At 31.7% G+C, this 15,186-nt stretch overlaps 1 protein-coding gene across 1 annotated transcript; it reads left to right on the top strand.

The window, feature by feature from the left end:
• Nucleotides 1-9,788: 9,788 nt before the first annotated feature.
• Nucleotides 9,789-13,351, top strand: CRK65 (cysteine-rich receptor-like protein kinase). Its single transcript, XM_026127546.2, has 7 exons — nucleotides 9,789-10,842; nucleotides 11,133-11,261; nucleotides 11,640-11,782; nucleotides 11,891-12,101; nucleotides 12,224-12,461; nucleotides 12,606-12,756; nucleotides 12,904-13,351. The coding sequence occupies exons 1-7, from the start codon at nucleotides 9,993-9,995 to the stop codon at nucleotides 13,189-13,191; spliced, it is 2,010 nt and encodes a 669-aa protein (XP_025983331.1). The 5' UTR covers nucleotides 9,789-9,992; the 3' UTR covers nucleotides 13,192-13,351.
• Nucleotides 13,352-15,186: the final 1,835 nt, after the last annotated feature.

Below are 15,186 nucleotides of genomic sequence, written 5' to 3'. Positions count from 1 at the left end.
TTATTTGTCTTCACTTTCACGTAGTAGATTGTGTAAATTGTAATAATTCCAATTTCCAAATGATTTTCCAGTCAATAAGTTTGAATGTTTTCGGCCGGCCGGTCCAAAAAAAAAAGTATGAGCGTTGGTATATTCAACTTAAAAAAAAAAAAAACATGGTGAATTCCCAGCCTTCGATCTTTCCGGTCACTTGATTCGGATGTTTTGTTGAATTTGCCCGTGTAGCAAACGGGAATGAAATTTCATGTTAATTTAGTCAAATTTACCTTTTTTCAGAAAATAAGAGAGAATCCTGATTTTTTTTTTATCTCATTATCTATTATGAAAAACTAAGTATGAAAAATCACACCCTATTATATATATACATATATATATATGTGAAATGGTCAAAATTAAAACAAAACTATATGTGAATATTTTAATTGGTCATTTAATCACTAACTAATTTTTAATCTTAACCATTAATATAAGATTATATATATAACACAGATTTATAATTTCTATTTCACATAATATTAAAAGTTATTACTTCTTGATAGTTGCTAAGCCATATATGTTTGTCGTGTACCTACGACGTGTGTGTGAAATAATAATTCTTGTCTAAGCATAAATACAAATTGTCAAATTATATTTAAATGAAAGATTAAAATAAAATGAACATGCCTTCTTAGTAGAAGCTATCTGGCCCATGAATAAAAAAAAGTGGAAAAAGAAAAGGCTACGGACTTTTTTTTAACTTTTTGGTTAGTCTTAGAAATTGTTTTCTGAAATAATTTTGCACCACTTACCAAATATTTTTTCACCCAAAATCTATCAAAATTTGAAAATTATTTTCTAAACAAAATATACAATGAACTCAAAAGCAATTTCTCATTTTCTTACTTTTTAACATACACATGAGTTGGAACTGTTTTCTCATTTCCTTGTTTTTCTCAAACATTGTTGCTCAAAGAAGACAAAAAAGAGTGGAAAAGGTCGTTTGGATATCATCTACTACTAATTTGTGGACACAAACACACTTACGGGTGCATTATTCCACGCGATTTGCAAAAGAAAACGATTTCACCGGAGACTAAGTGTATTTTAAAAATCTTCAAATCAATATATCTATAGGTTACATAAAAATACAAAGATTAAAGAAGAAGAGAAAAAATCTTCATAAGTGCTTCAAGAAAACATGAGCTTTAATTTCACCCTTAACATCCTGGAACTTTTAGAGAGAAAGCAAGATCTTTGATGATGGCTCAAATTAAAGAATTAAGAATGAGAATCCTCTGGAGCTTGTTTAATATAATATTAATTTGATAACTACTCTTATAAAAAATATTTTTTCATTTTATAAAATTAAAAAAAATACTTGTTTGATTAAACTTGTTTAGAGGTGTTGGCCGGGGAGCTTCTGAGTTTTGTCTGGCTTCCTTTTGAGAATTGACAGGGTAGGAGAAAGGTCTCCGCGGCACATAAAGAGTCCGAATGTTGCTGGAGGCTGGAGCGGTTGTTAAATAATGAAGAGGGGTGTCAACATCAATTATTAGTCTATAAATTTTGTGGTAATCATGCAGCTAGCTTCTTCTGTTTCGTAAGTATGCATGTTCTCATGAAAATGATATTTTCTAAACATTGAAACATACTATACTAAATTATATGTGACTAATAAATATATATTGTAGAGGTTTAGACAAATGATATTGGAGAGACGAAACTATCCCCTACTCCTTCCTTCCCTCGCCAAGTCGCCATCTAAAATTCAACATATTATCCACTAATAATTAATCCTTGAAGTCAACAAGAGTGCCAAGACTAAAATAACCTGGAATATATATATATAGTACAAAATGGTAAAAATTGAACATGGACGGAGTAAACGAAAATTGTTGGATTATTCACCATTGAGCCAGCTGTACAGAGCCAAAACGCACACACTGTACCATCTTCATACAAGATCGAGAAACTGTTTGTAACTACACTCACACATATTAAGAATTAATTCAGAGGTTTTCTAAACTCACTTTAAGTAAAAATAAGATAAAACAATCTAATACAAATTATTGGTGCATTTTTTATATATTTAAAGATGGTTGGTGGAATTTTTTTTAACCGTGCCAATCATTTACAATGGGATTCTTTAATCTCATTTTTATGCTGGATAAACTACAACTTCACTAATTCATATTAGTTAACCTTTGTACAGTATCAAACATGAAAATTAAACTGAAATAATAATAAATAAAACTTATTATAAAGAGTTTAATTTCTATATACATCTATAATATATAGGAAGGAAAACCCCTAGTCCAATGTTAACAAATTTATACTCTCAATCAATTAATTCAAAATCATTATCTCCGTATTTCTTAATGAGCCCACCAAAAAGCATCACACTATCGCGTGCCGCCCACTCGTAAGCAATGAGTGGAGACTACTTTTGTGACAAGTCCATGCATACGATAAAGACGTAATTTTTCAGTCAAAGACAAAAAAAAAAAAAAAAGTATGTTACCCTCAAAGAAGTTAAAGAAAAAAATTATAAAATAAATTTAAAATAAAAAATATTTTTATCTCTCTAAAGAATTTTAAATTCGACTTTAGTCTTTTAAAAAATTTGGCTTATTTTTTTCCTCTAATTTAAAAATTTTAACAGTTAATAATAGTTATTGTCAGAAAATATATTTTTAGAATTAAAAGTGAAATATTTTAAAATTAGAATGATGAAAATAGGATAATTTTTTTGAAAGATTAAAGTTGAATTTAAATGCTTTTAAGAGAAATATATATATATATATATATATATATATATATATATATATATATATATATATATATATATATATATATATATTTTTACTCACAAGTTAATAACTTGAATTGTATTATTAGAATAAAAATCAGATAATATTTTTAAATCTTATATATGTACAAGGGACCTTTCTTTCCGGGTTTAAAAGACATGAATAGTCGGGCTACCGTTCACACTCCTCCGAACGAAAAGCTCATTCATCATGTAAAGCTTCAATCTTCCGTAAATGGCTGGTGTTTCTTTTGGGCTCCTTTCCGTTGTTTTATGTCTCTTTATCATAATGACGTCACAAGTCACTGCCCACACATGTGATACAGCAGAGACAACTGCACAATTAACAGCACCTACCATAACAACCTCAATACCCTCTTTTCCACTTTCTCTTATATGGCCAAAGGACAGACAAAAGTATGCACCTGATCTATATTTGACAGAGAAGTACAAGAGGAATTTGAATTTTCTTTTGCACGAAGGTCATCTGGACTCAGGAGTTAAACAAATATTTCCACCAATTTAATCATACTAATATGTATCATATTTAATAGATTACATATGAATAACTTTCATTTCTTATTATTTATATTAAATCTTTCTTATGTTTCCTATTTGTTAATAAATATGTGATAATAATAATATGTGTTGCAGTTCTGGTAGGTATCTTGTGAGACATCTTAAATAAGACCAATAATTAATAATATTAAGACATCTATGATTATTCGTGCAAAAGTACCACTTATATGTTTTGCAATTATGAAATGACATGTAGCAAGTAGGTTCATGAGACAATTTAGACTGCAACAAAACATTTTAGATGACTCACCAAGGTGGGAGAACATATATTAATTGTTTGGTCTTACCATCATCGTCATTAGATTAACAAATGAAATCATTGGAATGATTATATTGTTCAAGGTGAAATGGACCATTGTATTTTGCATAAAAAATCAGAATACATGCAATAGTATATACGTCGAACTAGATCACATATATCGTGTGAGAGAACACTATCTATTGAGGTTGTAAGTTTACTTTAGAATTTTGATAAATTATTGCTATTAGTATTTATTATTATTTCTAACTTCGTAAATCTTAATTTATAGTGTTATTCTTCCTAGCCATCACCACCATCAATGACATGTTAAACCTAATGTACCTCTCGTGCATGTTTTTGAATATATGTCCCAACATTATCAATCGCATGCACAATCTATTTATCAATCAACGAACTTTTCTAGATATATGCCTCAAGGATGTGAACAAAGTTTTCAACCATTGAGATTCTCGTCATATATGCTTCAATACTCATTTCAAACTCCTTCTATCTCAAATGTTTTTTAAGGACTCTCACAAAGGTTTGATATCACTTTCAACACTCTGTCATCTGCATACACCCAACTACCATCGAGCTTTTATTATCGTCTATCATTTCCTACTCAAATACATTACATGGGTTATAAGGATGAGGAGGGAAACGATGATAACAACAATACCAACAATAGTAATGATTATGATGATAACCATGGTGGTGCTGATGTTCCTCAAAAACCATAAACAATTACACGTGATCATTTTAGAACAAGAGGAAGAAGAGATCGTAGAACAAAAGGACAATAACCACCAATAAATCAAATCAAATTCAGTGCAACAAGATAAAAGATCTTGACACAGAAGAACTCGTTGTGCGACATCATCCCATTATTAAACAACTCAAAAAGTGTCTTTAGGATAGCCCTTGTTAGAACACAATTTAATATATACACATTTGTCTTTAGTGCTTTAGCCCACAAGGATTTAGGAAGATTGGAGTTGCTGATAACTGCTAAATAATTGTGAATTAATAGTAGAGAATTAGTCAAATTTTGGCCTGAAATTAATTATTAGCAGTTATTTATGATTAAAAGTTAGAAAATTAATTAAATTGAATTTTTGGTTGCAGATATGAAAACTGAAGTTACATTAAGCAAAAAGGCAACAGAAAGTGAAGAAAAAGAAGAAAGTATGAATTTTTGTGATGTATGATGTACTCTTCACTATTTATCAATGCAATACGAGGTTTTTCTTTCCTATTTTATTTTCTGTTTTTATCTTGCCTACTCATCTTTATATTCTGTTAGGGGTTAGTCCACTCGGGAGAGGGTAACTTCTAAATAAGATTTAAAGAAGATATGCATGCATTAATTTTAGGGGTTAGACACTGGGGAGAGGATAATTTCTAATAGAACAAGAAGAAAAGATATCATAATAAAAGAAGATATGCATTGCATTATGCCCATGCGTCAAAGCAAACATCTAGAATTAGAACTTCATGCATTTTATCTATTGAGTCTTTGCAAAGGCATTTGGGAGATAGATAGGTAAAATATGCTTGTCATCTTGAGGCATTAGGGGCAAGTAAATGAATAGATGTGGGTAGGATAGAATCAATTGAATTGGTAAAGAAAAAATCATAAACTCATACATCCTAGGCAGACAAGGCAAGTCAGTTCCCAACACTATCTTACCTTGAATTTATCTTTTTTTATCTTTAAATCTTTTATCTTTTTCTTTATCTTCTAATTTTATCTTTAATTCTTTTATCTCTTTCTTTATCCTTTAATTTTATCTTTAAATCTTTTATCTTTTCTTTATCTTATCTATTATCTTTCTTTATCTTTTAATTTAAAATTCTTATCTCTTGCTTTTAAATTGGATTTGCATTAATCTAAGTACAAACAAAGTCCCAGTGGATTCGACACTCAAACTTCCGAGTACTTTACTATTTGTGACAATTTTGTGCACTTGTCAACGAGTTAATAGTTGCTAAGTTTACTTCCTACCATGTCCAATAATGTTTGGTTCCTTCTTTATGTCACATCATTCTGATTTGGAGAATCAAACATTTTCAGTATATCTGCCATAATATTCTCCACCTCTATTTGATCTTATTATTTTTATTTGCTTGCCACATTAGTTCTCAACTTCAGCCTTAGAGACTTTGAAGACATCCAATGCTTCATTTTTGTTATGACGCAAATAAACATTCATATATCGTAAATAATCATCTATAAAGGTGATAAAATATTTCTGACTATGTGTATTCATATCTGGACAACAAATATCAGTATGAATTATTTCTAATATGCTTGAACTCCTATTAGCACCTTTCTTAGACATGTTGGTCTGTTTATTCTTAATGCAGTCCACACAAGTCTTAAAGTCAGTAAAATCTAGAGTATTGAGCATCCTATCTTTTACCAACCTTTTAATCCTCTCAATGGAGATATGTCATAATCTCTGGTGCCATAACATAGAAGAATTCTGTTAACAGATTGACAAGTGTACCAATTTTATCACAAGTAGTAAAAATTGAAATGAAAGTTCAAGTGTCGAATCCACAAGGACTTTGATTGTACTTAAGTGATGCAAACTCAATTATTAAGCAAGAAGAAGAAAGAGATAAGAAATTATAAGTGTAAAATTTAGAATAAAAGAAAGAAAAAGATAATGGGAAAAAATAAACAACGATTTAAATGTGAAAAGACAGATTCAGAATGCAATGATGTTGGAGGCCTACTATGCTAAAATTACTTATGATGTAATATAAAAGATTTTTTTTTTCTAATTAATGAATTCCATATTTCCACCCGTATATAGTGAATTATCCTATTTTTGCTTTCTCACATGAAGGGCCTAGTTTATTTATCATTTTCCTCCAAATTTCTTTGCAGAGATAAAATAACAAACTCGTGGGCAAAATAAATGTCAATATATATCTAGCCATGAATTTATTAAGTTACCCTTCTTCAATTCTTTAGAAAAATAATTATTTTTCAATGCATTACCCTCTAAAAATTATATGGATGATGAGACCATAATAATAAATGAGCATGGAGAAGAATAATGGAAACAAAATAACATTAATTAGATAATAGACAGAGAATTACATTACAAGCGTTTTTGGCCTCCAGACGCCCAACAATGGGGATTTAGCCTTTCATAGCCATGAGAGACTTTACACTTCAAGGGTTAATGGAAGAAAGTGATAACAAGAAAAAGAAAAATGGGTAAGGAAAGAGGACTTCTCCTAAGAAAGAAACTCAAGCTTTGGATTTTTGCACTGGAGGCCCATGAGAAGAAACCCAGTAAAGAGTGCATTCTTGCTTCTCCTGAGTGAGAATTTCGCATTAAGCGAGACATCGCGCTAAGCCTGGAGCTGCCCGCTAAGCGAACGTTGAGCGATAATTTTATTAAAAATCTTCAAATAAAATATCTATAGGTTACATAAAAATAGTGTGACAGGAGGTTCACCCTTAACATCCTTCTCCTATCCCTACAAGTTTTAGAGAGAAAGCAAGATATTTGATGATGGCTCAAATTAAAGAATAAAGAATGAGAATCCTGGAATTGTTTAATTAATTTGATAACTACTCTTATTAAAAATAGATTTTTGATTTTCTAAAATTGAAATACTTGTTTGATTAAACTTGTTTACTTCTCAGCTCCAAGAGGTATACTGGGTAGCTTTTTGAGTTTTTGTATGGCTTCTTTTTAAGAATTGACAGGCTAGGAGAAAGGTCCCCCTGGCTCATAAAGAGTCCGAATGTTGCTGTAGGCTGGAGCGTTAGTGCGGTACTTGGGCCATAGAAAGGGTACATGTCATACATTATGTTACAGATAAGATCGTAGATTTGCTACAACTCCCTGCTTTTGCAATTATGATTGCAACATAAAAAAAAAATTACTATCTTTTTGGCATCATAAAACACAATACTGGATCCTCAAGCATCCATCAACTATACATGGTAACACAAGAAGGAAAGAAAGAATTGACTGTCTCATCTTACGTTTCATGCAATTCTCAAGTATAAAAGCCTAGATGCTCTTCAAGTGTCACAACTCTATATCAATAGTGAGTGGCCAAGACAATAAAGATTGTAGCTTTTCATCTGTATGTGACGTCGCTGGAATTGTTGTTGCTAAATACATTTTATGAATGAATAAAACAATTTACCATTAACACATCAAATATTGAGATTGATAGAGAAAATAACATTAAGGGGGGAAAAATTGCTACCTCCGGGAATATACTCACTAAATTAAATAATAAAAGGGGGTGTCAACATCAATTATTAGCTTTGATAAATTTTGTGGAAAAATCCGATAATCATACAGCTTCTTCTGTTACGTAAGCCTGTACCCATGCAAATGATCTTTTCTAAACAGTGAAACTTACTATACTAAATTATATGTGACTAATAAATATATATTGTAGTGTGAGTGAAATACATGTATCAAGAAGCAATAAAAGTGGGGAAGCAGCAATAAATGTTGGGGCTTGTCGTGAAACACGCTGATCGAAGTTTGACTTTTAGGTGCAGAAAGTTTTGCATGTTGAGAGAAATGATGATATTGGAGAGACAAAACTAACCTACTCTTTCCTAGCTTCCCTTGCCAAGTTGCCATCTAAAGTCAACAAACTACCCACTATTACTAATGATGAATCCTTCAACTCAACAAGGTGCCAAAACTAAAATAACCTGGAATCAATATATATAGACAAAATGGAAAAAATTGAAAATGATGTGACTTGCACGGAGTAAACGAAAAAGGTTGTATTATTCACCATTGAGCCAGCTATACAAATCTAGAGCCAAAAACGCGCACGTACACTGTACCACTTCATACAAGCGAAACTCTTTGTAACTACACTCACACATATTATGAATTAATTCAGAGGTTTTCTGTTACGCTCTAGCAGTACTGCCGGCTTCGTGGGCCAGCTCCCCAAGGAGGAGAAGAAGAAGGGAAAGCTTCAATATTTTTCATTGATATCCATCTTACTTTATTACATGGCTATTTATAATGATTCCCTAGTAACAGAATTTGTCTCTTTGCGATTCCAGGAATATTACAAAATACCTGTTAGGGGTGTCCCCTGATGACATACAACTACTTCTTACCGGCAAGAATGGTAAAAATAAAATTAAAAAATCTTATATAAATTATTAGTGCATCCTTTTCAATTTTTAAATATGGGTGGTGCAATTTTTGCAACCGTGTCAATCATTTTCCATGGGATTCTTTAACCTCATTTGTGTGCGGGATAAGCTACAACTCCATTAATTCATATTAGTTAGTCTCATTAAATTTTTTACAGTATCTTAAACATAATAATTAATCTGAAATAATAATAAATAAAACTTATCATAAAGAGTTTAATTTTTATATACATCTATATATAAGAAGGAAAAAGCTCTAGTTCAATGTTAAAAAACTTATACTATCAATCAATTAAAAATCCTTATCTCCGAATTTTTTAATGAGCCCACAAAAAACCATCGTACTATCGCGTGCCCATTCGTAAGCAATGAATGGAGACTACACTTTTGTGACAAGTTAATGCATACGGTCGACAGTATTTATTTTTGGCTGCAAAAATTTTAGGGGAAAGACGTAATTAATTTTTCAGTCAAAGGAAATAAAACAAAAAGTTTGTCACACACAGAGAAGTTAAAGAACAAGAATTAAAAAATATAAATATTAAAGATAAAATATGCTTTTTTCACTCTAAAGAATTTTAAATTCAACTTTAGTCTTGTAAAATTTTTTGTCCTATTTTTGTTTTTCTAATTTGAAAATATTTCACTTTTGATTCTCAAAGTAGTTATAATTGTTTTTAATTAATTTGTAACTAAGTCTAACCTATGATTCACGTGACCTAACTCAAAAGCATTCAATTGAGATTAAAAACCTAACTTGTATGTTTAGCTCTGTTTGGAGGGTTCTTATTGGCAAGACTGACAGTCGTTACTTATCTCCTTCATTGCCTACTGATGAGGTATTAAGGGTTCATCATAAGGGTCTTTTTATGATCATTACGACCTTTGGAAGGGGGTTATATGATTGTGGCATAACGACATCAATCATAGGCATATTCAGATGCCGACTCGAAGGACATAAATGGAATAGATAAAGGTCAAATAGGAGACAACTAGTCGACAAACAATCAATAGGGACACATACGAAAAGAGTCAAAGAAGAAGGGACCCGTCAAAGAAGAATAAGAACAGAGATTCAGAAGTGTGGTGAGTTTAGAAGTATCACATACAGCATCACCTTTCTTTCCTAGACTAAAAAGACTTGAATTTTCGGTCAACCGTTCACAGTCCTCCGAACAAAAGGTTCATTCATTATGCAAAGCTTCAATCTTCCGTAAATGGCTGGTGTTTCTTTTGGGCTCCTTTCCTTTATTTTATGTCTCTTTATCATAATTACATCACAAGCCAATGGGCAAGGCACAATTGCTTTTGAGCTCAGTGTCCAGGAATGTGATAATACCAGAGGCAACTACACAATAAACAGCACCTACCACACCAACCTCAACACCCTCTTATCCAGTTTCTCTTCCCACGCAGAAATCAACTACGGTTTCTACAATCTCTCATATGGTCAAGGCACAGACAAAGTATACGCCATTGGGCTCTGTACAGGTGATCAAAACCAGGTTGACTGCATCGGATGCCTCAACGTTGCCATAGGCGATCTCACACAGCTTTGTCCAAACCAGAAAGAGGCTATTCACTGCAGAGGAGAGTGCTTGCTACGCTACTCTAACCGCCCCATATTTGGCACCGTGCAAAATAAACCAATTCGTATACTCCCCTTGACAAAAAACGTAACGGGTTCGGTGGATCTGTTCAACGCAGTGGTCGAGAGCTGGATGACGAATTTAACTCGCAAAGCTGCATCGGGTGACTCTCGTCGTAAATATGCTACGGGCTTTACCTTTGCTCCGAATATTCAAACCATAAATGGTCAAACGCAGTGCACGCCTGATTTGTCATCGGAAGAATGCACTAAGTGCTTGATGGAATCTATGGTAAGGATCACACAATGTTGTAGTGGAAATGCTGGAGGCAATGTTTTAAAACCCAGTTGTAGATTTAGATTTGACCCCCTCACTTACTACGGACCAACACAGACATTAGACCCAGATTCACCGCCACCGGCGATGGCCCCGCCACCATCACCGTCTACCAACAAAACTTCTTCTTCACAATCACAAGGTATTTGTCACTCTTTGCTCAAATTACTTACATCTTAAAAATTACAGTAGAACCACCCAACAGAACCTCGGAGTTGACTTAATGGTCCACTTTTCATTTTTATTTCAACGTTTTCCTCTTTGTAAGGGGTTGTTTTACTTATTCATTTGCTGATGGGAAAGTACGTGTTTGTGTTCAAAATTTGTCTGCAGTTTTATACGGTAATAAAATTTCAAAATTCGGGCTTCATGTTGGACTTTTGGATATTTTATTAATCTTAATCGGTGCTCTGACGATTGTGATTTGTGCAGCAAGTGCAGGAAAGAGCAAGACAGCACGAACTATCACTGCCATAACAGTCCCAGTTGCTAGTGTTGTTTTAGCGCTTGGTCTTTTCTGCATTTTTCTAGCAGTGAGAAAGCCAACAAAAAAAAGCGAAAGTAAGTTTATGGTTCTAAACTTGGATTTACCGTCATATGTTATAAAACATAGTCTTAGAATTTAAAGGGACAGTAATAGTCTAACATAAATCACAACTGAACTTTCTGACACACCTTGCAGTGGTCCTTTTGTTAAATAAAGCGAGATAGAATTCATTTTGCAGACAATAGTCAATAAATTTTCCGTAGTTCGAAGCGTGTGTTGCTCAAATTACTTCTAGCTGGTAGCTAGGAAACAGGGGAAATCAATTTAGAAAATTCCTTTTGATTTTTTATTGAGAAATTATATCTCTAGATGTTATTTTTTCCCGCATTCATTTATCATATCTAAATACTCGCTAATTTTACCCGGGTTCTCGACTCCTCGTCCATGTCTAGTTAAAAGAGAAGAAGATAGTCATGAAGATGAAATTACCATTGATGAGTCATTGCAATTCAATTTTGACACCATTCGAGTTGCTACAAATGAATTCGATGATTCTAATAAACTTGGAGAAGGCGGGTTTGGAGCGGTTTACAGCGTAAGATGATACTTTTCATTCAGATAAATATCACTTCTTCATGGAAGTATGATATATCACGTAACTTGTCCAACAAAGATTTATTATCATTGACTGATATGCTTTCAGGGCCGGCTTTCCAATGGACAAGTAATTGCTGTCAAAAGGTTGTCAAGGGATTCTAGGCAGGGAGATATGGAATTCAAGAATGAAGTGCTTTTAATGGCCAAGCTTCAACACCGAAATTTAGTTAGGCTACTTGGTTTCTGTTTGGAAGGAAGAGAAAGGTTGCTTGTCTATGAATATGTTCCTAATAAAAGCCTTGATTGCTTCATATTTGGTAAGTTTGAATATCTGCGAAATTAGATTGTTAGTATATGTCTATTAATTTAGTTTTGGTTCAAGACACACCGAGTACTAATATTGGTTTAACATTCATATGGTTGTGGTGTGTATGTATAGATCCAATAAAGAAAACACAATTGAATTGGCAAAGGCGGTACAAAATCATTGAAGGTATTGCTCGAGGCATTCTCTACCTCCACGAGGATTCTCGATTACGAATTATACATAGAGACCTCAAAGCAAGTAACATTCTCTTGGACGAAGAGATGCATCCTAAGATATCAGATTTTGGGATCGCAAGATTGGTTCAGGTGGATCAGACACAAGCATATACAAATAAAATTGTTGGAACCTAGTATGTGCGAGAATATACCATAATTTATTGTTATAGAAGCTTAATTTTAATCAACTGTCAAGTAAAATATATAGTTTACATATATTGCCCTGAAAAATGTCATAAAATTTATGAGTAATTAATCTTGCTTTGGTTGGCATGCAGTGGATATATGGCACCTGAGTATGCAATATATGGTCAGTTTTCAGCAAAATCAGATGTTTTTAGTTTTGGTGTATTGGTTCTTGAGATTGTAAGTGGCCAAAAAAACACTGGTATTCGTCGTGGGGAGAACGTGGAGGATCTATTGAATTTGGTAAGTCTTTCTTTTCTTCTGACTATATCTTCCTTCTCCTTGTCATTATAAATAATAGGTTTGGTAAATTATTTATTCCTTTACATAAAACTGTAGAAATGAATTCTATGAAGTAACTAACATCTTCAATTGAGCAAACTCATGCAGGCATGGCGAAACTGGAAGAATGGAACAGCTACAAATATTGTAGACCCCTCATTAAACGACGGTTCTCAAAATGAAATAATGAGATGCATTCACATTGCATTATTATGTGTTCAAGAAAATGTGGCTAAGAGACCAACCATGGCTTCTATTGAACTCATGTTTAATGGCAATTCTCTCACTCTCCCGGTGCCTTCAGAACCTGCGTTTGGTGTGGATAGTAAATCCACAAATAAATCAATTGAATATTCAGTAGATGATTCTTCAATTACAGAGCCATATCCTCGCTAGATTTTGATCATAAAGGTGATAGTCATTTGCTTATTTGGTTAAAAAAAGAACCCTAAAATAAAATACAATATCTTGAAAAGTTGTTTAATTTGTTGGTGTGACGTGATGTCTGGTTAGTAAACCATATATTCAGACGAATAATGTTATTTTCATTGTTAAATTTTACCGTATTTTTCATAATTCTTTTTTCTTCCCCTCTTTATATTATTTTGTATATCTCAGCTTACACTTTTCTTTATTATTCTCTTCTCATCTTTCTCATAAAAATCATTTCAAAACTCAATTCAACCCGTGTCACTTATACTTTCTCACAATTATAATAGGACCAGAGAAAGTAATAAGTAATAAATAAAAATTATTGGAAAAAAGTTCAATTTCTATGTATAGTTATATAAAAAGATTATATTATTAATTAATAAAAAATTATCATTGACATAAACCAAAAATCATTATTACAAAATTCAACAAATTTATTACTATAAATATTTGTGATTCACAATAAAAAAAAAAAAAAAAAACTTCTACACTATTATTAATACATGTGTACTCTTTACTCTCTAAAAATAAGTTAACACCGTTTAATAATTATTACATAAATTTTAGTACTTAGTAATAAAACATATATTAAAAATCCTTATCTCTCCGAATTTCTTAATGAGGCCACAAAAAACCATCGTACTATCGCGTGCCCATTCGTAAGCAATGAATGGAGACTACACTTTTGTGACAAGTTAATGCATACGGTCGACATTATTTATTTTTGGCTGCAAAAATTTTAGGGGAAAGACGTAATTAATTTTTCAGCCAAAGGCAAAAAAACAAAAAGTTTGTCACACACAGAGAAGTTAAAGAACAAAAATTAAAAAATATATTAAAGATAAAATATGCTTTTTTTTCACTCCAAAGAATTCTAAATTCAACTTTAGTCTTCTAAATTTTTTTGTTCTATTTTTGTTTTTCTAATTTGAAAATATTTCACTTTTGATTCTCAAAGTAATTATAATTGCTTTTAATTAATTTGTAACTAAGTCTAAAAAATATTTTACTTTTGAAAAATAACCCTAGTCGATATTGACTAAAAAATAATTTTGACTGATGTTGACTAGAAAAATCTAGTTAACATCTACTGCAAAACCCTAGCAGGTGCATACTCAAAAGTTAGTCATAAGTGGTGTTAGTAGAAAAAATATAGTCAAAGTCGGTCAAAAAAATCATCGATCAATATCAACGAAAAGAACCTAGATGACAACGGCATAAAAAAATCCTTGACCGACATCATCAAAAAATTCTCATGACTGACGTTAGTGAGAAAATAATATTAACCAACATCATCTAAAAAAATCTTAGTCGATATCGACAAAAAATAGTTTTGATTAACATCATACAAAAAAATTCTGACAAAAAAACCTTGACCAACGTTAGTGAAAAACAATTTATGTCAATGTCGGACTTAAAAACTTTGATCACCCGCGGTTGTGAGTGTTGAACGAGAAAGAGTTACAAATAAGAACGTGAGTTAGAGTAAATATCTTTGAAAAAAGAATTTCAAATTAAATTCTATATTTTTTTAGAGAATTTAAAATTTCATTGTATTAGTCAATCAAAATTATTCAATATCAAAAATTAAATATCCTTTTAAATATTTTATCCAAATAAATTATTTTATCATAAATTCTTTTAAATTCTTTAAAAAAAAATTTCTCTGATGAATAATAAATTACTTCATTCAAATACACCATTTATGATGTTTCGATTGCTGAGCTATATCCTCGCTAGATTTCGCTCAAACGTGTTATAGGTAGTCATTTGCTTATTCGAATAAATGAAAAACAATATAAATTTCTCAGCTAAATACAATATCTTGAAGGTCGCATTATTTGTTGGTGTGATATATTTTTTAAATAGACCATATTGGCATACGCTTATATACAAATGGTAATTAATGAAATTTTCACAAGATATATTTTATTATTATTTACGTTTTGTCTCTATCTT

The sequence above is a fragment of the Glycine max genome, chromosome 20 (assembly GCF_000004515.6).
Source record: "Glycine max cultivar Williams 82 chromosome 20, Glycine_max_v4.0, whole genome shotgun sequence".
Lineage (NCBI taxonomy): Eukaryota > Viridiplantae > Streptophyta > Magnoliopsida > Fabales > Fabaceae > Glycine > Glycine max.
Note: the sequence above shows the minus strand (reverse complement) of the source record. Positions and strands in the feature narration are given on the sequence as shown.

Excerpts from the sequence above, each read along its gene's own strand:
- CRK65 (XM_026127546.2), top strand. The coding sequence starts at position 9,993 with ATGGCTGGTGTTTCTTTTGGGCTCCTTTCCTTTATTTTATGTCTCTTT. Across the intron at positions 11,262-11,639 it reads GCCAACAAAAAAAAGCGAAA|TTAAAAGAGAAGAAGATAGT; the intron begins GTAAGTTTATGG and ends GTCCATGTCTAG. Across the intron at positions 12,102-12,223 it reads CCTTGATTGCTTCATATTTG|ATCCAATAAAGAAAACACAA; the intron begins GTAAGTTTGAAT and ends GTGTATGTATAG.